Genomic DNA, 24,878 nt, shown 5'->3' with positions numbered 1-24,878 from the left:
CATATGTATATATATAACTGATTCATTTTGTTGTGAAGCAGAAACTAACACACCATTGTAAAGCAATTAAACTCCAATAAAGATGTTTAAAATAAATAAATAAATAAGGTTTTCTGTTTATGGGTAAGTAATGTTCTGAGAGTAGTGAATAATATTTTTAACTTGTTTATAAAATCTTACATAACAGAACTATTTGAATATAGGACTGGAAATTGATTATCATGTCACCCAGTCCTCTAAATTACACTACATTGGATTTCACTAGGGGAAGCAAGTCTAATACCTCATTAAAATAACTAAACCATGTCCAAGTAAGGGATGGAAACACATTTGTCTGATAACAAAAAAGCAGTAGGAAACTGTATTTTGGCCTTTTATCCTCCATTGTTTTTTTTCCTTCGACATAAAAAAAAGCAGTTTATTGCAAGAGTATAAGACTCGACACTGAGAACATTGCTCAGACATTGTCACAGCAAAGAGTAGGGCAGAGGCGGAGGACGGTGAAAACTAAGGATGACCAGTGCGCACAAGAGAAGTGGGAGCTGATGCACACTCAGCCTATCCCCCAAGGCACAGGCAGCACGCGGGCAAGGCCTCTAACCCTAACTCTAGCCTCGGGCAGAGCCCATCCTGCTCTCACACTTGGCCTGATGGCTGTGATTCTGCCTTAGCTTGGAGCAGCGCCTGGGAATGTTGAAAAAAAAACTTTGTTCTTTTCAAGAAATAAAGCCAGTTATATTTTCAGCAACTTTCAACTGTAATTCTTTGGATGAATATAGTCTATTTCTTCCCAAGAACGCAAAGGAAAGTCCAGGAAAGACCTTCACAACCCCTCATTAATTGCAGTGTCTCTGCTTTGTAATTTTCACCTGCACAAGGGGTGAAGGAAATGCTTCCTCTGCAAGTTTTCTGGGTCTCACAAGAAAGGCAAACAGAGTCCAGAAAGAAGCGACTTCTTTCTTCTTCAAGTCAGGCCTTCGAACTAAGACCTTAATCAGTGAAGTTTTTGCAACTTTCCTTCTTGCACCTGGCCTCTCAATGAATTCTTCAACATGAACAGAACATAATGTTTACACAAAACAAACCACTTCACAACCTAGTGGCTTAGAACACAGTGCCATATTATCTCACTATTCTGTGGGTTGCCTGGGTTCACTCACAGAATATGGCTGTATGTAGCTGGAGCATTCTGTTGGACTGAGGTCCAAGATGCCTCACTCACTGTCTTGCAGCCGGTCTGGCTGTCTACTGGGTCACCTCAGTTCTCTTCTGTATGGCCTCTCAACATCTAGTAGGCTAGACCAGTTCCCTTATGTGCCTACCTTACATTCAGGCAAGGTTCTACAAGAGCAAACCGGAAGCTGCAAGATGGTCAAAGCCTAGGTTCTAGCTCACACCATGTCATTTATACCATATTCTACCAGTCAAAGCAAGTCATACTGCCAGCCCAGATGCAAGGACGAGGGAGATAGACTCCATCTCTTGATGGGAGGAGCTCAAAGCTTTGAGCTTTGAGAGTGCATTCCACTCTCTGGCCACAATTATTTTCATTTCTCTTACATACAAAATATGCTCATTTCCTCCCAATATGGGATAAACTCCAATATTTCATGATTTTCATCAGTCCAGATAGGGATGAGACTCAGGGTGTGGCTTTTAAAAATCCAGAATATTGTGACCTAAGAAACCTAAGTTAACTGCCATCTGTACGTCCAACATACAATGGTGAGGCAGGGACAGGGTAACTGCAGCAGACACTTCCTTTGTTAAGGGACTAATCACTAGTTCATAGTAATTCTGAAATCCAGCTGGGCACATGTCACCATTTATCCCTTGCCGGGGCAGGGGCTGTGACCCAGGGTTCATTTCTGCTACCTGGGAGTGGTACTCTAATCCATTATTATTGGCTCTGCCCTTTGGCCTCTTGGCTTTGACTTTCTGAAAAGTCTTTCTTTTCCATAAAAAAAATAGTCCATATTTGCAACTGAACACTTTTCTCACCCTGCTTCATGCCCACTGAAATTTGGTGGCTCAGAAGTCTCTTTTCATTTTGATACAAATTCCTTAAAATTTTATGGACTTTCTGTTGCTAAGAAAATTCAATGGAGAAAGAACTGTCTTTTCAACAGATTATGCTGGTAAAACTGGATACCCGTATGTCAAAGAATGATGGTGGATCCCTTCTTCACACCATACACAAAAATTAACTCAAAGTGGATCATAGACTTAAATGTAAGAGATAAAACCGTAAAGTGGAAGGACAGAATCGAAGAAAATATTTGTAAATCATAGATAAGGGACTAGAATCCAGAAAATATAAAGAATTCTTATAACTCAACAATAAAAAGAGAAATAATCCCACCTAAAAGTCCTTAAAAAAGGATTTGGTGGACATTTGCGGAAAGAAAATATGCAAATGGCCAATAAGCATGTGAAAAGATGCTCAACAACATTATTTATCAGAGAAATGCAAATCAAAACCACTATGAGATATTACCTCATATTTCCTATCATTTGTCAAAAGAAAAATAATAACAAGTATTAGCAAGGATGTGGAGAAATTGGAACTGCTGGTGGAAATGTCAAGTGGTGCAGCTGCTTTGGAAAACAGTCTGCCTTTTCTCAAAAAATTAAACAGTTACTGTTGAATATATAGTCCAACAATTCCACTCCTAGGCATATACCCAAGATAAATGGAAATATATGTCTATGCCAAAACTTGTATATAAACCTCCATGGTAGCATTATTCATGATAGCCAAAAAGTGGAATCAGCCCAAATGTGCATCAGCTGATGAACAGATAAACAAAATGTGGCAGATTTATACATACAGTGAAATGCTGATACATGCTACAACAGGGATGAACCGTGAAAACCTCATGCTAAGTAAAAGAAACCAGACACAAAAGACCATAAATTGTATTAGTCCACGTGCATCAAATGTCCAGAATAGGCAAATCCAGAGAACCGAAAGCAGATTAGTGGTTGCCAGTGGTAAACAGAAAATGACTGCTAGTAGATATGGAATTTCTACTGGGGTGAGGAAAATGTTATGCAATTAGACAGTGGTGATGATTACACAACTTTGTGGATATACTAAAACCTGTTAGATTATACACCCTAAAGGGTGAATTCCATAATATGTAAATTACATCTCCAATAAAAATAAAATGTGTGGGCTCTCTATGTATCAAGTTATAGTCTAGTCTATTAGATGAAAACCACACCCACAATTCTTTTCAGGACAGGTCCTCTTTACTTTGGGTGTCAGAGTGCCATGGGGCAACACCCTGAAGATTCTTAAAAGCCCTTTTGTCTTGCTACGAGAGTTTACTTTAAATATTTCTAAGGTCTTAATAAAGAATTATATTGCTAGACCTTTGGTTTGATCTTTTTCTTGAGGCTATTACTTACTTGGAGAATATTTTGCCATTAGAGATACTAGAAGCGGGAAAACATTTCATTTTCCAATCCAGAATGTTCTAAGCCCTCTGTATCTCCTCAAAATGCTGCTAGAAAACTGAACAGTCCCTCCTCTTGTTCATCTATCTTGTCCTGCACCTTATTGTATTCAGCCAAATAAACAAACAAATGGCTCATTGACACTTCTAGCATTCTGTCTGGAAATAACCTTAACTAGATCCATGAGTTCATTTGGTACAAATTCTCTTTTCCAGGTTATGTAGGCAACAATTTTGCCAAATGTACCATCACTATATAACGGAGCTGAGCTAGTCCAGCCCTGTGGCTCCCTCTTTCTCCAAAAAAGAGTCCTTATAAAGAGTGGGAGCTTTAGGCATTATTCCCAGCACTGGGAAATAACTCCTCAGAACATCTGATATCTAAGCTCAGCCTATATTCTCCCTCCCACATGAGGTCCCGCTCATACTTATCGTATATATAGACAGAACAACTGGTCAGCAGGGTTCCTCTCCTGGAACACAGCCCAAAGTATGTACAGCTGAACCTCAGTTCAGCCTGCCTTTTCTTCCATGACTTTTAGTCTATTCCAAAAATTGACCTGAAGTCTTTGGGCCTTTTAGATCTCTCCTTTGTACCTGCTTTCAAATTTATCTGAAATATCTTGTCACTTTTTACTTTGAAATATTTTTTATGGGAAGTTCACAAAAGGTATGAAGTAGGAGCACTGCATGGAAGTTAAGTTAAAGTAGTATCCGAGTATGGAAAGCGTGCAGGTATAGGGAAGGCTTGTAACTCCCCTTCTCCAGAAGCCCAAATAAGGAAGGCTGCAGCCCAAACCTCTGACCCTGTGGGAGTCTAGGCCCTGACGTGGATAATGTGGAGATCAGCTTTGGAATTCCAGGAAGGCATCTAGAAATTTAGAAATTAATTTCTTTGACCAATTAAATTTACTGAAAAAGCGGCCAAAATATTTTTAAAAATGTTCACCCTCACTATTTTCAGCCATCAGAAAAGGAAACGGGGACTCTGCTGGTGGGTGTACACACTGATCTCTCAGAAAGGCAATTTGGAAAAATTTACCAAAAATCACAAATTCCACTCCGAAAAACTTATACTAAGGAATAATCAGTGATGTACCAGGAATATTCATTAAAGTTTTATTTTTAGTAAGGAAAAATTGAACTCATATGTCCAACAATGAGGGGACTGATTTAACAAATTGTGGTTCATTTGTATCATGCAGTTATTAAAATGATGATATATGATATAAAAATCATTTTATATCATAGATCATTAAGTTATATCACATTGCTAAGTGAAAAGCAGGCTATAAATTAATATAATATACACACACATCACACATATAAACACACGTACATAAACATACACACACATATGACACCAATTCTGAAAATATTTTAAACATAATGTTTAAAAATATTAACAGTGGTTACCTATAGACAGAAACAATGTTAGAATTTTTTTCCACTCTTTTTTGCATTTTCCACATTTTCCAGATTTTCTGCCATGGGAAAAGGTATTTTTTTTCTGGGAGTCTGTACTTAGTCATTTTCACTGTGTCTTATTTTCATAAGTTTTGCTCTTTCTTCATTTTTGATCCCAAATAAAATGAATAGCTCAACAGTGGTGGCTCTAGGGCAGGGGTAAGGGAACATGGCTAACTGCGTGAATTTTCTTGCCAATATTTTCTAAATCAGGGGCCATCCAATAAATCATGCTATTGGAACACATGAGAAAAACCACTGGCAATGTCTTACTTAAGACTTATTAATTTAAATAGGCCTAACAACAAAGACATTTACCAAGAAGTAAAGAAATATCTTTTTCTATTTATTGGAATAATTAAATAACCAAGAGTAAAATTTGTAAACATATATAAAAATATTAAAAAATTAAAATATAGTAAAACTATAAAATAAGTATACAATTATAAATACATTAACTGAGCAACCTCAAAACTATATAAATATAGGATATTTATGAAATTCTTTAGAGATGTAACATCTATTCTTTGAATAAAGTTTGAAATTTGTTTGTAATTTTCAAACTATGGAAGGAAAAAGTAAATAATAGCTCTGTCCAATTTATAATTATCCAAAGAGAATGATTTTGTGCTATTTCTTGCTTGTCTTTTCTAATACCCATTCAATCACCTAGGGAGAGAAAAAAATATGATTATGGTACATTTCTATTGGAAACACAAGTGATAGAAAAAGATATTGTTAAAATTTCAAAAGAGTATGGTAGAAAATTTAAAGCAAAAAATAACCTGTCAAAATCTTAAAATACATATTATCTTGAAAATACATTTTACTAGCAGTTACCAGTGGGGACAGGGAAAGGGGAAGGGGCAATATAGGAGTATGAGATTAAGAAGTACAAACTATTATGTATAAAATAAGCTACAAGGGTATATTGTACAACACAGGGAATAGAGCCAAGATTTTATAGTAATTAAAAATGGAGTATAACCTTTAAAAATTGTGAATCACTATATTGTACACCTGTAACTTACATAATATTATACATCAACTATACTTCTATTAAAAAAAAAAACTAAGGAAATGATTATCACACACACACAAAAATCAGTAGAGCGGTTACCTCCAGAGGTGATGCAGTGGGATATGGTGGGGAAGGGGTTCTTTGGGGGTTTCCAAGGTCCCCACAATATTTTATTTCCCAGGTTGCACAGTGAGTGATCCCAAGGATATTCTCTTTTAAAATTATGTTTTTAAATTGTATGTGTTAGGGAGGGTGGGAGGGAGGGAGACGCAAGAGGGAAGAGATATGGGAACACATGTATATGTATAACTGATTCACTTTGTTATAAAGCAGAAACTAACACACCATTGTAAAGCAATTATACCCCAATAAAGATGTTAAAAAAATAAATAAAAATAAATTGTATGTGTTTCTTTGCATATGTGTATACATATTATATGTTAGATCATGAATTTTTAAATGGAAAAAAAAAACCCACATTTTATTTTCTTGCTCAAGAACACTTTTTGCTGAACTTCCGCTGCGGAATACAGTAGTGTTCTCGCTGGACAAGATGTTCTCACTGGACAAGCAGTGTTCTCACTGGACTCTATTTTCTCACCTTTATTTGAAAAATGTACTTTCAAAGCATCACTAAGAAGAAATTAACTAAACTGAAAATAGCTAATAGAAATGGATTAATTTTTCCAGCTCTTTGGATTTTTTTTTTCTGTTTCGTTCTTAACATCAGTTTAGAAGCTCTTTTGTTAACAGAGAAATCTCTTAAATACTACTAAAGATTCTGCTTGCATAAGTCTATTATTAACTATTTTAAAGAGTGGTCATAGGGACAAAGTTGAAAAGACCACTCACTAATTCTTACTGCATATATTACAGCATCATAGGTACTAACCTGCAATAAAATAGCAATTTAATTGAATGTCGTTTCTTGGGAATAATTTATTTACCTGTACAACATTGTTGCTTGCTGTTTTCTTCATTTCTTCAAATAGACCCCTTGAAGTTTTAAGATCCTAAACATAATAAAATACAGCAGCTTAAATCTGCACATTAAATTACAGAGAACAAGTCATTATTAAAAACTTGAGATGATCCTAATTCTGTAAGTATCAACATGAAGAGGGAGATACTACAAAAAAATCAAAGTAACAGATTATAATTTAGTTCCTGTCAAAGTACTCTAACCAAAATACATCCATATATACATAAATCCATGCCACTCTAATCTCAGATACTCAATGGCACTGACCAAACCTAAGCCCCATCCTCAACTATGAGTAGCCACATTAACTTCATTACTCAGGAAATGAATATACAGTTCATATTTATTTTTCAGATAAAATAACTTTTTTTCTCTCTCTTCTTTTTGGCTATTTCATTCCACCACAAAGAGGGAATGACATAGGAAATAAAACTGAAATCTCTGACTTGTAAAAAGGTAATGACTATATCAAATTATATTATAAAAATTTTAAAACCCAATTGTATTTTTAAAAAAAAGTAATCCTCCGCTGCACTTCCAAGCTATGTTCCATTGAAGTAGTCACTTTGAATTCTTTAAGCTCTTTCTCTTATTTATACCTTCATGTTACTAAATAATAAGCTTATACTTTATTTGGTGATTTAACAGTTCTAGACAGTGATTGCTGTTATCCCAGATTCAGGTCTCTGAATCCTCCCACCTCCCTTCTCTTCCTCTCAGTAACAGCTGCACCACAAATTTTTGATTAGTAAATAGTCAATGTTTGCATTTTATACCTAAGCAAATATAGTTCAATCCTGAGCTAAGTAATGTATAACGGTTATAATTTCTCTTTCATCTGTTTTGTTTATCCTGTAGTTGAACTACGTTTGCTTAGTTTTCCACGTGTATAATCCTACCCCTACCCCACAATGCTGTGAAAGACTGATTAAATGTACAGCAAAGTTCTTCAAACACTCAGGGATCCTGGATAATCTCTCACTTCAGCTTTTCGTTTTTGCTTTTGTTTTCTTAATTGTATTTTTTTAAACTGGAGATCCTCCTCCCATAGCCTGCTCCAATTTGGTCCAATTGCTCCCTCAGCCTGGTCCCATTGGGACTTATCTTCCCCAGTCTAGGTTAGTTTTTCTTTTATTTCTTGATTCAGTCCCTTGTTCTATTGAATTTCATCTTCTCACAGATTTGTCAAAAGGGTAAAAAAATGACAGAATTTTTCAGACCTTCCATGACTGAAAGTATCTGTACTGAATTTTCATACCTGACTGACTTCTAGACCAGGTATCAAATACCAGGTAAATCACTTTCCTTCAGAATTTGAAGATACTGTTCTACCTTCGTCTGGCACACAGAAAAATCCAATGCCACTCTTATTGATTCTTTGTATGTAAACTACTTTCTCTCCTGGGAAGCTTTTAGGAAATATTCTCTCTGTCCCAGGAGATGTGACATTCCACAGTGATGTGGCTTGTAGAACTGTCATCCACTAGGCTGGACAAGCTGTGTGCCCTTTCCAGCAGGAGGAGTGCGTCCTTCAGGTCTAGAAAACTTTCTGTTACATTTTTGAGTTTTCTCTCCTCTAGTCTCTATTTTTGAAACTCCTATTATTAGCATATTGGATCTTTTGGATTAATTCCCCCATTTTCTTATCCTGTGTTTAATGTTTTTATCCTTAATTTTGTCATTAATACTAATTTCTGGTAAATTTCTTAATCTCAACTGTTCAGCCTTTCTATTGTACTGATTTTATCATATTTCTAATTTTAAGGAGCTTTCATGTTCTATAGTTTTTGAAAACAGCATCCCATTCCGGTTTTGTGCACCCAATTATCTTCTCTCTGAGACAATATAGTTTTTTATGAAGTTTTCTTCAGCTTTCTGCTCCTTCATAGTTCCCTTTGTTCCTTCATGTTTTGGCATCTGCTGTATTAGAAGCTTTTCTCAAAAGTATGCTAACTCTTGGCTGTCCAGTCATATTTTAAAATGAGATAGTAAAAATCTTACTGGAAGCTCTGTCTGTACAGAGCTTGTTCATTGGTATCTTTACAAGGTAGGGGAATAAGGGGCCAGTTGGACTTTTTACCTTGGCCTCCAATTCTTTTTTCTCCAGAGACTATTTCCTGCATTGTCGCAGGGGTGGGATGGGGGGTGGTGAGGATAAAACTATGTATAATATACTTATCTGTATAAGTAGTTACCATTGCGGGGGAAAAGCGTGCAGAGCAAACTGAAGGCTCCCCAGTTCACTCTGCAGATCTCTATTTAACTCCTCTTTTTTTTCACCCGGCACCTTGCCCCTGCTTTCCATGATACTTGGTGTCTCCAAGACCTGAGCAGGTCAGAGACCGTGTCTGTTGAACTGGCTTGCCTCTCCCAGGTGTCCCCAGGCAGACATTTAGGCTGTCACTTCTTCTACTCTGTTATACCACGCTTCCATGTGTTTTCTTTGGTTCAACAATGTATGAAAACATTTCTACATTTCTCCTTTCCTCTTTTCTTAGTTTTTGTACTTTCAATACTGTCTTTCTTGAGAGATTTTAGAAGGGAAGGGAATCGAATGCATGCGGTCCATCTGCAGTTTTAATCAGGAACCCATATAAAATTGTGATTCAAGTCAGAAACTCTGAAAACTGGAACTAATCTAACACCATCTAAGTTTTACAAAATTGTCATCTGAATGGCCGATCTGTCCAATGTCTTACAACAAGCAGATAATGGATCCAAAATTAGAAGCTGGGTGCTTCGATACTCCCTCCAGTAGTTTCACTATATACTAAAATTACTTGAATAAGTTGAATAAAGTAAGTGGAAGCTTATTATCAACTTAAGTCAAAGGCTTGTTAGGGAAACACTGAGGATACCAGTTAAAGTGTAGTTTTCTACATCTGAGAACTAAAATCAAATAAATCAAATATAAACTTTTTGACTCCAATTTTTCTACCTCCATTAAAAAAAAACTGGCAATAAGCTATCAGTGTAAAAAATACTCAGTCAATATTCTCTTGTGTCAAATAGGAACATTAGAACTTGACCTCGATTTTGCCATCAGTAGAGAAGACACTGTACCTTTAGATAGAACTTCGAGATCTCAAAGAGACGTTGGCTGCAAGCCGTGAAACATTCGTGAGCCTCAGTAATCCTGTGTTTCTTCAGGGTTTCAGTAACTACTTCTTTCAATATCTTGAACAGAACATAGTATACAACTAATATGTCTTGGAAAAGGTACAAACATATTATTTCAGCTTTAGAGTTAAGTTCTGTGAATCACAGAACCATGTAGCTATGCTAAAGATAGATAAGCTCATTAAGACAAAAGCATCTAGAAGAAAGGAGATCTGAAACAGTGACACGATCACACGTGTCACAGGCTATCTGTCAGGAAGAAAGGACCAGAGTATCTGAAGAGAGGAATTCATATCCTGAGTTCTGAATCAAAATCTGAGTGTAAAAGGTACACACAGCAGGGATATACAGGTGTGTACTTATTTTTTATTACGGAAAATGTCAAACACTGTAAAGAGAATATTTGTAACAAATCCTCATCTCGATGTATCTACTACCAGTTTCAAGAAGGATCAATTTGTGGCTCTTTCTGCTTCACTTATACGCCCCCACTCACTTTTCCATTATCCTTCTTGCACTGAATTTTTTTTTTCCTCCATTTTTTTTGGCCATACCGCACAGCTTGCAGGATCTCAGTTCCTGGACCAGGGATTGAATCCGGGCAAGGCAGTGAAAGCCCAGAATCCTAACCACTAGGCCACCAGGGAACTCCCCTGAATTATTTTAAAGTAAATTAAAGATACCATTTCATTTCATTCATAAAATTTTTAGACAAACGTTTAAAACGAATCAAATGAAGAAATTTCTTCCCGTGCAGAACTAAGAGAGTCAGGAAGTAAATCTTTACCCGTGTGTGTTTCTGTGATCTTGATTCCTTACTGGGCCTCGATGTTTTTGATTCAGGCACACTTTTTTGACCTGAACTGGCATTTGTAGTGACTTTGGGAGTTTCACTGCTAAGAACTGGAAGAGATGGACAAGTCACAGGTAATGATCTCTCTGCCCGTGGCTTTCTGGATGTCACTGCATGATGATGATGATTAGTAATGCCACTTCTCTGAGAAAGAAGAGAATCTGAACTTTCAGATTTCACAAGTCTAATGGGGGGGAAAATATAATGCAGATGAAGTGAATCAACAATGAAGTCCATTTTCTGTCTTAAATGTTACAACCATAACCATTGACATATAAACCCAAGAAAAGCAAACACAATTTCTTGCTACTACGGCCTTAAATAAGCAGTCAACATCATATTATACAGTTGCTCCCTTAGTTCTTCAAATGAGTGACTAGAACACAGAAGGCAATGAATAACATTCTAGGATTTCAGCTAGTATTAAAAGCTAATAGGAAAAACTAGCAACATTACTGTCACCCTCCCCGTTAATTTACAATTTCTCACAGAAATCAGGGATGGCACTCCAGGCAATGCTATTTATAGATCCAGTACTCATCTGCCAAGTACTTATACTTTTCTATTAAGATAATTTTGATGAAGAAACCATAATAATCATGCTTGTTGTAGCTATGCAACTACCTGAGCAAAATAAATAACAGTGTTAAAACAAACAGAAATAAAACTATAGAAGTAGCTCTTGTTTCAATCTTTCTAGAATGTTTAAATTTCCTGTTACAAGATAGGGTCTCATATTTTTCAATTCTGTTAACCTAGAGGCCACAGTGTACTTTCTTGTCTGGAACACATATCTATCAGTCACAGTCAGAAATAAAAAATATTATTACAAAATACAGTATCCTAAATGTCAATGCATTTGCTTTTTAGCTTTATCGCATGTAAATAGTACCATGAACTTGTAAAGTCCTCATGAAAATAATTTAGTTATTCCCCATCAGGGAAAAAGGATTCTAATAATTTTCACTGTTTAAAAGAAGATTTGAAAGTTTCACTTTAAGATATTTGATACTTTTTGAAAGATTTACATATAATAAGAATTTAAGGTTTGTTTTAGGTGCCAAAGACCTAAATTTGACAAAGGTTCTAAAGATATATGAATTCAATAGAAATTAGAGTGTTTATCTCATAAGCTTCTAATTTCTGTTCAGGTATTTGGATATTTTATTTAGCTAGCAAATAAATTAGCTAGAAAGATCTCATTTTTCATATATTATTATGTAGGCTTTAAAGCTATATTTTATATGAAACAAGTTGTTTTAAAACGGTACCTCATGGGAATTTCCTGGTGGTCCAGTGGTTAGGACTCCTCGCTTTCACTGCCATAGCCCAGGTTCAACCAAAAATGGTACCTCATGAAACCCCTTGTTTAAGGGGCCAGTGTAGGTAGGAAACAGTGAGAAGAGAGCTAACAGAAAAACTGCATCCCTAAACATCCCCTTCAACAGAGCAGCTCAGCTGCTTAATCTATTGGATAAGATCGCCAGTGTTCCATGGCTTAAAAGCTTTACAACCCATCGTGCTGATGGGCTGTATATTATAAAGCAAGAAACAATGTGTTTTTTCCAAGTCATTTCCTTGTATAACTTATAAGCATAATCATCAACTGCTCACAATACAAACACAATTCCTATATGAATGAATTACATTAAAATCTGCACAGAAAGCAGCTTAAAAATCTGAAAGATTAATTCAATTACCCTCGGCCTAAAATACTTTCTGTCAAGATACTATCTTTATGTACTTAATATACCACCTTTTGGGGGGATAAAGGCAGTTCAGATCTTTTGATCTCCTTTTTCCTCGGGAGACTTCAGTCCGGAGTTCACTTTGTAAAGCTTCTCCATCAGGGATACTTCCGGGCTCTGACAAAACTGCTGGAGACGGAAGAGGGCTCAGTACGGTAGGTACTGGAAAACTTTCTCTGGTGCATGTAGTTTGAGTTTCATAACGAATAAGACGAGACTGAAGTTCTGAAAATCCCCCATCTCTTTCTAATGCTTTTCGGTCATCCAAGCAATATCTAAACAAGAGAAAGATCTTTAAAATCAAAGACTCCAAGGCAGCCATGGGCTTTTCCCTGCCAATTAGGGAAAAGCAAAACATGTGCTTAAAAAGTTCTTACTAAACTTCCTAATAATTGTTGGAAGGTTGAGTGAACGGCCAACTCCCCTCACAAGTTCAGTTTTTTCCAGCCTGCTACACAACATGGCAAAAGATTAAAAAAATTTGAAGGACAATCTGATTCCTCTTTGACTGTTTCTGGGCAACAGATTAAGTTAATCCTCTGGCTTATTTTCAAAATAATATAGTTGCTGTTTTGATACTTTTTAAATCTCTACCAACCTCTGATACTTCAGCATGGCTGATATGTAATGACATGAAATGCTAACTTCTGTTAGAAAGAACAAGTTTATTTTCAACACAAAGATTAACAGGGTATAAAGGCATTCTAAACTGGCTCACCAAACACAGCTCAGAACATTTTGAAATTTCCCTTTGAAACTCATTTCCACCTTACTGACTGATTGACAAATTTTCCTTCAAACACTTCAGCTGTGTGTGCATTTGGTTTCTAGCTAAACCTGATTTAACATCAATGAGATGTTTGCTCAGTGATTTAACATCAATGAGATGTTTGCTCAGTGAATGCTTCTGGATTTAAAGAAATCCCATCTTAGGAACTTCCCTGGTGGTCCAGTAGTAAAGAATCCGCCTTACAATGCAGGGGATGCAGGTTCTATCCCTGGTAAGGGAACTAAGATCCCACGTGCTGCAGGGCAACTAAGCCCGCGAGCCACAACTATTGAGCTCGCACCTCAACTAGAGAGCCCGCGTGTCGCAAACTACAGAGCCCACGCACCCTAGAGCCTGCACGCAGCAACTAGGGAGAAGGCCGTGCACCGCAACAAAGAGCCTGCGCTGCAAGGGAAGATCCCGTGTGCCTCAATGGAGATCCCGCGTGCCACAACTAAGACCTAACGCAGCCAAAAAATAAATTAAAATAATAAATGAATAAATGCTTTGATAAGGCTTAAAAAAACAAAGAAATCCCATGTTGTTAAGTACAACAAATAAGCGTATCAAGAAAATCACCAATGAGATGTGTGACCTTGGAATACCCTTCACATTCTCCCCTTCTACATCAAGGAAACAGTTTCACATATACAATGACAGGACTTTAAACATTAAAACCTTTTTCTGTTATCTGTCCTCTTTACTTGTAAAATTCTAAGAAGTTCCTTAGAGTCAGAACTTTGGGTCTATAAGCTTTTAGTTCAACACTCAAGGAGTGTATCATTACCCCAACCTGATTGCCTGACGGAGGTTTTCTCTTTCTCTTGTGACACATATTTGATTTCTAAGAGTACAGACTAGAGAGCCAGACTCCCTGGATTTAAATCCAGCTCTACCACTGTGTGAACATGGCCAAACTACTTAATTTTATCTATGCTACTGCTGCCTCTTCTGCAAGATGAGATTCGTAGCAGTTATCTCAAAGAGCTATGGTGAGGATCATGAATGGGTACACGTACGCACTCAGAAACAGTGCCTGGACCATGCAAGCAAAGCTGTCAGTAAATGTATGCTGCTGCTCTTACCATCACCATCATCATCATCAGTGGTTTCATTTTCTACCACAGCAAATCTTATGCTATGCTGATGATATTAGCTCAGCCAGGATTCAGACCCAGGTTGGTGACTTCAGAGTCTGACTTTAACCAATTTCGTATGCTATGTCTCACGTAAAGTGTAAGGGTCATCTTACTTAGGGGTCAACCCACGGCTGAACATTAGAATCATCTGAAGAGTTTTTATGAAATACTGATGCCCAGAGTTTCTGATTTAATTGGTCTGGGGTTGGAATCAGTCTTGGACATTTTTTTAGAAAACTACCTAGGTGATTCTAAAGTGCAGCTAGGACTGAAAAATCTCTGATATAAACCAACAGTTTAATTTAACAGGTGGGAAAAATGAGCTCCTAAGTTATACTGTTAACTGGTGGCAGAAGAGTGACTAGAACCTAGGTCTCTCAATTCTCTAACATTCTTTCTCTAGTCTGTTGTTTAATAAAACACATTTCATTAAAAATCAGCCCCAACCCTAAGGATTACTGATGAGTCCTATTTCTATCCTGGGCGATTGACAGAATCTAGAAAACCACTAAGAACCATGAATGTTAAGGAAAAGTTCTAGGAGAGAGGAAATGTAATTCCTGATTGGCTTACAGGAAATTTTTCAGAGAAAAATAATGCATAGTTTGACTCCAGATGCATACTTTTTTCTACTCTAAGATTTTGATTCTAAGATGCAGATTTTTTCCTTCCAGTTTTAACATCTCTTAATCACAGCTGTTCATAATGTCATGCCTCCAACTGAATTATGTGCACTGTGCATATTGACTTCAATTGTCATTTAAAATGTCTTCAAAGTGATTTTACTATGATTTGGCATCAAAACAAAAAGTGACTTTGTAAATAAGAAAGGAACAGAAACAGAGTAGCAGGGTGCATATGTGATAATAGTGAAGAAAAATATTCACTGTTGGATGAATGAGTAAACTTCCACATTTTCTTGCAAAACAATAACCAACTGCTTTATGTGTCCAAAGAAAGAAAAATACCTATCAGAAGATGAAGCTATCATTGTCCTATAACTACAAAATAGGCAAGATACTGCCTAGCACACACCAAGCAATGCCAATGAAAGCCGGAAAAACTGCCAAATCTCTTGGAATACATGAAAGAAAGTTCAGAGCAACAGGAGGCTGGTGTGGCCAACTGACTCTAAGTTTGACAGTGGAATTCAATTTGTTGTTAAAGAAAATGGTGCATCTTACAATCAATGGTATCTTACACTCCAGGATAGGAGAGAGAAGTGAAAAACAAGTCAACTGTGGATAGATTTCATTTTGGCTTAAGTAAACATTGATCTGTACTTGAGCAGTTTATATATTTCTTCCAAATATTTCTTATGTTTGAGTAGAGGAAAAGCTCAAGGATTCCAAAGGCTCACGGCAATGTAAGAAGAGAGAACTTTCTTTGCAGTGTCATATTTACTTTGAAATTTCACTTGAACTTTGCTTCGAGTAGAAACATAATCTACATGTAATGTGAATAGGCCCTCACACTATAAACCCAAATCCTGAAAAAAAGCATGTTTCTGGACTCACTGTGCTCACCTCCTGCAACTTTCTTAGTTTGATCTCAATGGCCCCAGATTAAATTTACAGCAAGGAAAATGGAGTCACAAATTTGTTTATTTGCTTATAAGGGCAGGCAACTTTCACTTTTTAAAGTCCTCAAATTCTTATTTCAACTGTTTTTTTCATACTCAGACAGACAGAAGTTCAATGTTGTTGCATGTATACATACATTGTTCCTTGTTATTACTGAGTAGTGCTGCTTTAATACCAGTTAATTTATCTATTCTCCCATTGATGTACACCTAAGGCTATTTCCAGGTTGTGGGTATTATGAATAAAACTGCTCTGTGGGTTCTTTTACCAGTCTTTTTGTGGTGTTAGGTTTTCATTTCTCTTAGGAAAATGACTATTAGAAATGCTGAGCCAGGGAGTCTGAGTATGTTCAGTTTTATAAGAACCTGCCAGATCCTTTTCTGAAGTAGATAAATCACGTTATACTTCCACCAAAAATGTTCCAGGGTTCTGATTGTTCCATACGCTTGTCAACACTCATCGGTCTTTTATTTTAACCATTCTGGTTGCTGCATAGTATTTTATTTTATGGATGCACTATAATTTATTTAACCAACCTCCTACAGTTAGACATTATTTCCAATGTTTCTTATTTTAAATAACACTGTGAAAAATACCCTTGCCTAATAACTTTCCATGTAAACGCTAATTTTATCATTAAGTGAAGTTAATCTATCTGATATTATAAACAACTGCATGGCTTTTGGTAGATTACCAAGCAGCCCCCCAGACAGGTTGTAACAATTTATATTCCAAGCTGGCTTATTCATGTCCCTTTACCTCCACCATGATTTTATGAGTGAAAAGGATTCTCACTGTTGTTTCAATTTACATTCTTAATGTAAATTTAAAAAGCTGACTGGTGAAGAAAACAACTCTTCACGTGTATTGGCCATATTTATTTCCTGTTTCAAAAACAAATGGTTTAAGATGTTGCAAACTCTTCCATAGGGGCCTTCGTCTCATTTTCTTATTGATTTGTAAGCATTACGAAGAAAATTTACCTTCTCATTTATGTCAAAAAATATTTTCCTCAGTTTAATCCACACTTTTAATCTTGTTTCTGTTGATAACTGACATTACTGTTTTAAAAATTAGGACAAATCTATCACTCTTTTTTGATTTCTTCCTCTGCTAGAACAGATTTTCCCCTACATTTTATGCTAGTTCTTTACTTTCACAGTTTTCCCACTTTTAATTCTTAATACATCTGCGATTTATTTTGATATTCGGCGTGAACAAAGAATCATTTCAAACAGATGTATTTTTATTTGAATACTTAATCAACATTCTCACTACTATCTACGGAACATTTTTCTTTTGCCCTCTGATTTGAAATTCTTTTTCTATCAGATCAAATTATCATGTATTCTTGCTTTTTCCTTGGAATTTCTACTTAGGTCCAGCCCCACACTGTAATTACAATAGCTTTATAATAAAATTTTCTAGTAATAGGATACAATTTATCTCATTCTTTAAACGAGAGACTTCTTACCAGATAAATTATAGAATTATTTCATCAAAAGGTTCAAAATTGACAAGAACTGTATTAAATGTTTGCATTGATGTCAGGAGAATTAACACCTTTATAACACAGGATCTTCCCATAGAGAAACAAGGCATGTTTCCCCTAAGTAATCAACATTGCTTTTATGTCCCCTAATACATATTATTTGTAAATTTTCCCATTCTACATTTCTTACAAGAATACTTCTGATATTTATGATTTTATCTATTTTGAATGGGATCATTTTCATTCTGTTAAAAACTGGACATGGCTAGTTTAAAGGAAAACTTGTGTCTTTTATGTGTATTTTATAACTGGCTACCTTACCAAATTCTACTACTTGTAAGTCTTTCAGGTCTCTTCTCTGCAAAATAAAAAGCAAATACAAAAAAACCTTTTGGTATCCGTTTTACTACATGTAACTCTTTTAAACTCTTTAGTTTTCCTTATTTTAACTGATTGGCTAGAACATATAGAAAAATGATTAAAAAGAAAAAATTGGTCAGAGCAGGTATCTTTTTCTTGCCCCTGACTTTAACGGAGAGTTTAATTTTGATGCTCAAAAATAACCAAAAATTTTTGCTTCTAGTATCAAATTTGACATAACTTTACATATTCTTTAAATAAAATAAATCTTATTTAAGCATAACAAGAAACCTAAACATTCCTAGAATGACCTGTTGTCACTAAGGTCTTGAAAATTTAACCTAAAATACATTATCTCCATCATTCCATTTCTTGTCCTGGTGAAAATGGTAGATGTGCACATGACCTCCGGAACTCCTAATACCTCTAAGCAAGAGAATCCTTGGAAATTTCATTCATCTGGTCAATTAGAATTCCATAAAAATGTACACATAATTAACATGTTGCAAATGAGAATGCATTTTATCTAACAGTTTCTGAGCAATTACAATGACCAGGGAATATTAATGTGACCAGTAGTATAAATACACATTTACAATGTAGGGACTAAAATAATTTTGACTAAAATATCTAGTAACTAATAATAGGATGTTTAAATGTAAAACTGATTAATCATCAAATAACTTTTTTCCAACAGAAGACAAATTATTTGTGTATGTACTGCTTAGTTTTTTGAGGTTTTTTTGACATACTTTCTCTTTGCTTCTCTGTCCCAATTTATATCATTTTATTACAGTCACTCTTCACACTCACCTAAGATAAGCTACATCAACAACACACAGAAGAGTAAAGTGAAAATAAAAAACTCACTCAATTCCATGATAATGACATACTGAGGCTTTTTCAAAAGGTAAACCCTGAAGTTTCCGAGGACTAAGTTCTGGCGTCAGGACAAAAGTCTTTTCCCTGAAACAAAAAGTTTTTCATTTGCATTTAAAGTTTATTTAGTGATGAAGAGAAAGTTCAAGAAACTGTCTAAAGAAGGAAATCTGACTTCCTTCTCTATAACTGGATCTCATATGGGACAAAGAAGGAAATGAAGTGAGGTTAAGCCTATGGGTTTTGTCACTTACATTTTCTGTGTCCCAAGTTTCGGAAGTTACCATGCTACTTGCTTCACAAAACTATTCTGAGAAATGGTTAAATCAAGAATAGAAAATGGTTTCTAGTGGAAGTTCAAGAAACAGCATTATTCCTGAAGAATATTTTTTTCTTGGTGTCAGAAAATGTTTATGAATTTAGCTAAATTCTTTTTTCTAGAGGAATAAAGTCAAACTCCAATCTTTAGTGACAAAAGAAGTATTTACTTCCTCCTATAACCACATGGGGAATGCAGATTTTTCTTTGCCTGGGAATGAAGTCATTTTGACACCTACTTTAAGAATCAGTGACCTTTTAAATATCAGAGGATAAAAAGACGAACTGCTGATTTCAGTTCTTCTTCTGAAGTAAGTTTCCAATCAGCAGGTATGTTGGAACTAATCATGTGGTGAGCTTACATAAAATATTCATGTTCTACCCCTCCACACCTAGACCTGCAGGGGTACATCAAAATCTCAGGAAGAAGCCTGCTGTAATTAGGTTAAACTCTCCTAGTTGTTCTAATAAGTGCTCTCCTTCTCTTCCTGAGTTGGGAGGTACTGTTCTAATGAACTGAATCATGTTCCTAGAGTTCAGAACAGGTTAGATGGGAATGGGAGAATTATACAAGTGGTCTTTACACAGTTAAGAGGCAGAATGAAATACCAGGGGCTTGAATTCAGAAGACTTAGAAATGGTATACATAAAAACAAGTAGATAGTAGAGTACCATGAATAAATTGGCTATCACATTTTCCCCCCTTGGCTTTAGTAATGAAAACTGCCCATATGCCACTGAAAATTAAAAATTATCTCTGAGTACTAAGATAAGCGCTTGAAATTATTACATTAAAATGTAAGACATATGCAAGTTAATGAATCCCAAAAACCAGAATTTATATTCAATGCATCCATTTAAACAGTTCTGAATAAATAACATGAATAAATTGCAATGATCCCAGTATTTTGATGACTAATTATTAAAGTGAATAATTTTGTAATATAGAACTATTTAGGTACCTAGCATTTCACTTCTTTCCTTTGCCATGTTGTCTTCCATTTCTTATTTTAATCTCTCTAAGCAGCTCTATCTATTTTTGTTTAATTTTACTCACACCTTGTTCTTTCTAAAGGTAACACTGTAATACATATGTATTTTGTCAATGTTTAATATTCCTCTGGTGTATATATAGGAGTCACTCCTGTACTTTGTTTAACTTAGTATTGCATTTCGGTGGTTCCCTGCATGGGTAGACATTTAATAAAAGTCTGCAGGTCCTTGATTCATTACCATGAAAGCTCATCCTTCAACTTTAATTTTAATAGAAGATATATTTGATAATGACACAGTTCTTTACTAACATCAAGGAATTATAGCAAACTTCCCTAAATAAATCACTGGTAAACTACAGAAAGAATTAATAGCATCTCCCCTAGACATTGCAGCTAGAAAGACATTCTGGTCAAAAAGAGTACAACCTACATAATCAGTTTTGGCAAACCCATCTGACTCTGCCAGTTCACGCTTAATGATTTGGAAGGACAGTAATCCAATAACCAAACAGATGAAAATGTGTACATAGTTCTTCCCTTTCTTGACTCCCACGAAAAAGACTATCAATCTCTCAAAGCTATGAGAAAAAGAAAATTACTCTAAAATCACACTATTTTTATGTCATTAAGATCATTAAGTCATTAAGACTCCAAATTATTAAGATCCTCATGTTTTCAAAGTTGCTCCCCATCTCTCTCTCTTTAGTGAACACACACATGAAGGCAATATGCTCTAACATTACTTTTGAGAGCTAACTATTTTCAAATAAATCCTTTCCAAAATTAACCCTTAAATTCAATATTTGCCAAAACAAGCTTTGAAAAAGTAATCAAAATGTTCTATAATTCTTAAGGTCCTTTGGAAGGTTCTCAGAATAATGGAATAGAAAAAAGAAATTGGGGTAGTGAACAAATTATTCAAATCTCACAAGTGTATGATGCCATAATTTTATCTGTAATTAAGTAAACTTCAGTAATATCCAGAATTAATTAGTAACTTAGTGGAAGTTTTCTTGGAAGTCAAATTAGTTGTAAATTATTCATGTAGACACTGAGTTCTTCCTTGGTAATGGTATAGCTTTGAAAGCATTTTTATTACACTTCCCCAATCTCTTCAGTTGAAAGGCTGTCCTTTTTGCTATTAGACATAACTGACAGTGTCACGGTAAGTAGTGGCAAAATCAAAACTAGATACAGAAAAGAGAATTTTTAAAAATATTTGCAAGTCAAATTACAATTTTTTCTTAAAAAGTATTGCCATCAGTATACAAAGTAGAAGCTGATTTCTAAGAGAAATATGCTGAGGTTGCTTTTATTATTCCTGTTTCCCTTATAGTCAATACTACAAAACAGTAGGACATTTGGCTAAGGTAAAATGTGAGGATTAAGGCCAATTGATAAATGCTGGGCTCAAACTTGTAGAATTTGTCAAAGTGTCACAGAGCATTAGTTAACTGGAGAAATGAGATGCAATGTGTTTTTTAAATGATTGCTTAAAAATTAGTTGAAATTGTAAGTTTATAACTTACCCTTTCTGAATCTGTAAAGGCTGAAGATCTCCTATTGGTAATCCATCTGAGGTAAAGAATTTCAGCAATTCTTTAGCATCCAATAATGTGACTGAATCCCGTGGACTCTCTTTGTGGCCCAGTAACTGTTCAGATGAACGAGGTAATGAACCAGTTCTGAGAAAAAAATGTTATGTAGATTTATTAAAAGTGGATTAGGGCTTCCCTGGTGGCGCAGTGGTTGAGAGTCCGCCTGCCGATGCAGGGGACACGGGTTCGTGCCCCAGTCCGGGAAGATCCCACATACCGCGGGGCGGCTGGGCCCGTGAGCCATGGCCGCTGAGCCTGCGCGTCCGGGGCCTGTGCTCCGAAACGGGAGAGACCACAACAGTGAGAGGCCCGCGCACAGCAAAAAAAAAAAAAAAAAAAAAAAGTGGATTAGAATTCACCATGGTCAGGAAAAGCTGCTATGAGCAGAAACCAGAAAAATACACACAAAAAAATTGAAGATCTACACATTTAAGAAAGAAAATAAAGTCATTGCAAATCACTTAGTATCAAAGTATATTTTTAAAAATCTGTAGGTCACAGTAAAACTTGCAGTTACCATATCAACAATGCTACTACTTAACTAAAATAAACATAATTATATTTTCTCTCTTTTTTTTTTTTTTTTTGCGGTACGCGGGCCTCTCACTATTGTGGCCTCTCACGTTGCGGAGCACAGGCTCCGGACGCGCAGGCCCAGCGGCCATGGCTCACGGGCCCAGCTACTCCGCAGCATGTGGGATCTTCCCGGACCGGGGCGCAAACCCGTGTCCCCTGCATCGGCAGGCGGACTCTCAACCACTGCGCCACCAGGGAAGCCCCATAATTATATTCTTTATAAATGATGATTAATTATTTAGTAGTGCAAAGTCATCAATTCTATAAAATTTAAATCTAAACTCTCTTGTATGTTCCAAAACCTCATATTGTAAATTTTGAGGGCAGAAACTGAATGTTGCAATTATCTATGAACTTGAAAGATTACTTGAAGCACACCATGAAATGAGATGGTAATCCGAAATTTCTCCAAGGTCTCTTCTAGCCATGATTACGGCATTATGAATAAGCACTGAATCATTATACCTGAAATATATGCAGGACTTTATACTTTTCAAACTACTTTACATACAATATATTCTTAATACAAATTTCCTTGAAAAAAGATTGGTCTTATCTCAAAATGAAATTAACACCTGAAAATAAGAACTTTGTAAAATTCTTATCATACTAAGCCTAAAAAAGAATCATTGTTCCTACTTTTCATATAAAGACACTAACACACAATAGTGCCTTACAGACCCAGGGTGACAAGCTATTTAAAATGACAGAGTCAGGGCTTCCCTGGTGGCGCAGTGGTTGAGAGTCTGCCTGCCGATGCAGGGTACATGGGTTCGTGCCCCAGTCCGGGAAGATCCCACATGCCGCGGAGCGGCTGGGCCCGTGAGCCATGGCCGCTGAGCCTGCGCGTCCGGAGCCTGTGCTCCGCAGCGGGAGAGGCCACAACAGTGAGAGGCCCGCGTACAATCAATCAATCAATCAATCAATAAACAGACAGAGTCAGAACTAGACTGATTCTGAATTAGATACTAGTTCTATTCTATAACTCTATGAACCCAAAAAGTTCCAGAAAGTTTTAAAAACGGTAAAGAGGAAAATAGTTTCAGAGAATGCTAAAGGTTTTATCAAGCACTGAGTCACAGATCATGACATTACTCCGTCACCAAAGCAAAAATAAAATCTTTCAATACCTACAGAGAACATTAATTTCCTGACTTTATATTAATTCAACTATTTCCTGATTATTTAATCACTCAAATCAAGCATTTTTACTGATAATTTTATGATTAAAATGTTGACATTATGGCTTTAGACATATTTCTAAACATGACAGTGCCTCTTTCCTCTTCCTATTCCCTTATTTATTTATTTATTTATTTATTATTCATTCTTGGCTGCACTGGGTCTTTGTTGCTGTGCGTGGGTTTTCTCCAGTTGCAGTGAGTGGGGGTTACTCTTCGTTGCAGTTCACGGGCTTCCCATTGCAGTGGCTTCTCTTGTTGTGGAGCACGGGCTCTAGGCGCATGGGCTTCAGTAGTGGCACACAGGCTCAGTAGTTGTGGCTTGCAGGCTTTAGAGCGCAGGCTCAGTAGTTGTGGCGCACAGGTTTAGCTGCTCCATGGCATGTGGGATCTTCCCAGACCAGGGCTGGAACCCGTGTCCCTTGCATTGGCAAGTGGACTCCCAATGACTGTGCAACCAGGGAAGCCCTCCCTTTATTTTTAAATTGAAAATATAAATCTAATAAAAATAGTCAAACACTTAAATATTTTCTCTGAACTTTATACTCCAGGAGGGCAGGAACTACATTATGAGTTTAATTTAATTTCTGTGTGGCCATTCTTTAATAGTGACTCACAAAATCTTAATGAATATTACTCTCAATCATTTTATAAGCCAGTTGCAATGGGGAAATGTATACTTTGCATTTACATAGAACCCAGGACACAAGAATATCAGAGCAATTTAAAAGCCCAGTTTGTGATGAATTATACTATCAAGATATGTCTTAGGTTAAAAACAAAACAAAAATTACTGACAACACTTTGTTTATTGTTTTCAAGCTTACAAAGTATTTTTTCATACATTATCTCATTAAATTTTCACAACTTTGGAGTAGAACTGGGATTGTTATCCCCAGCTTAAAGATGAGGCAACAAAGTCACACAACAGGTGACTGAGTTTGTCTAAAACCAAATTCTTATGACTTTTAAATTTCACTATGTAATGGTCCTGTATTCCAGCTGAACCTGCTTTAACACAAAACAAATTATGAAAATATATAACATAACTTTTGTCCCCAGCCAAGAATTTGATGGTATCTTCCCATATTTTGAAGTGTCCACAAATATTGATTGAGCATTTACTCTGCAATTATCATTGTAAGGTACTGAAAAAAGAGTTCACTGATGATAATTTACAGACTCATAATCACTGCTCTCAACTGTGTAGAGGTATGACTTGAAGTAGGAGAAAGAAGGTGAGGAGAGTGAAAAGAGATAAATACACCAATGTAGAATGAGGTAGAAAAGGTACAATAAAATAAGTTTCATGAAAGAAGTAATAACACAGTTTTTT

At 36.0% G+C, this 24,878-nt stretch overlaps 1 protein-coding gene across 1 annotated transcript in view; it reads right to left on the bottom strand.

Moving 5' to 3' along the window:
• Window positions 1–4,777: 4,777 nt before the first annotated feature.
• The window catches only part of MTBP (MDM2 binding protein), a 73,936-nt gene continuing 53,835 nt past the window's right edge, over window positions 4,778–24,878 (bottom strand). The window contains exons 16-22 of the mRNA XM_060127701.1: window positions 21,717–21,872; window positions 18,866–18,961; window positions 12,661–12,927; window positions 10,839–11,088; window positions 9,995–10,108; window positions 6,897–6,962; window positions 4,778–5,597 (exon numbers count right to left, since the gene is read on the bottom strand). Coding sequence (XP_059983684.1) covers window positions 5,559–5,597; window positions 6,897–6,962; window positions 9,995–10,108; window positions 10,839–11,088; window positions 12,661–12,927; window positions 18,866–18,961; window positions 21,717–21,872 — 988 coding nt within the window. The 3' untranslated portion in view covers window positions 4,778–5,558. The remainder of the gene's footprint in view (window positions 5,598–6,896; window positions 6,963–9,994; window positions 10,109–10,838; window positions 11,089–12,660; window positions 12,928–18,865; window positions 18,962–21,716; window positions 21,873–24,878) is intronic.

The sequence above is a fragment of the Lagenorhynchus albirostris genome, chromosome 17 (assembly GCF_949774975.1).
Source record: "Lagenorhynchus albirostris chromosome 17, mLagAlb1.1, whole genome shotgun sequence".
Taxonomy (NCBI): domain Eukaryota; kingdom Metazoa; phylum Chordata; class Mammalia; order Artiodactyla; family Delphinidae; genus Lagenorhynchus; species Lagenorhynchus albirostris.
The sequence above is the reverse complement of the archived record's forward strand: the minus strand, read 5'-3'. Positions and strand labels throughout refer to the sequence as shown.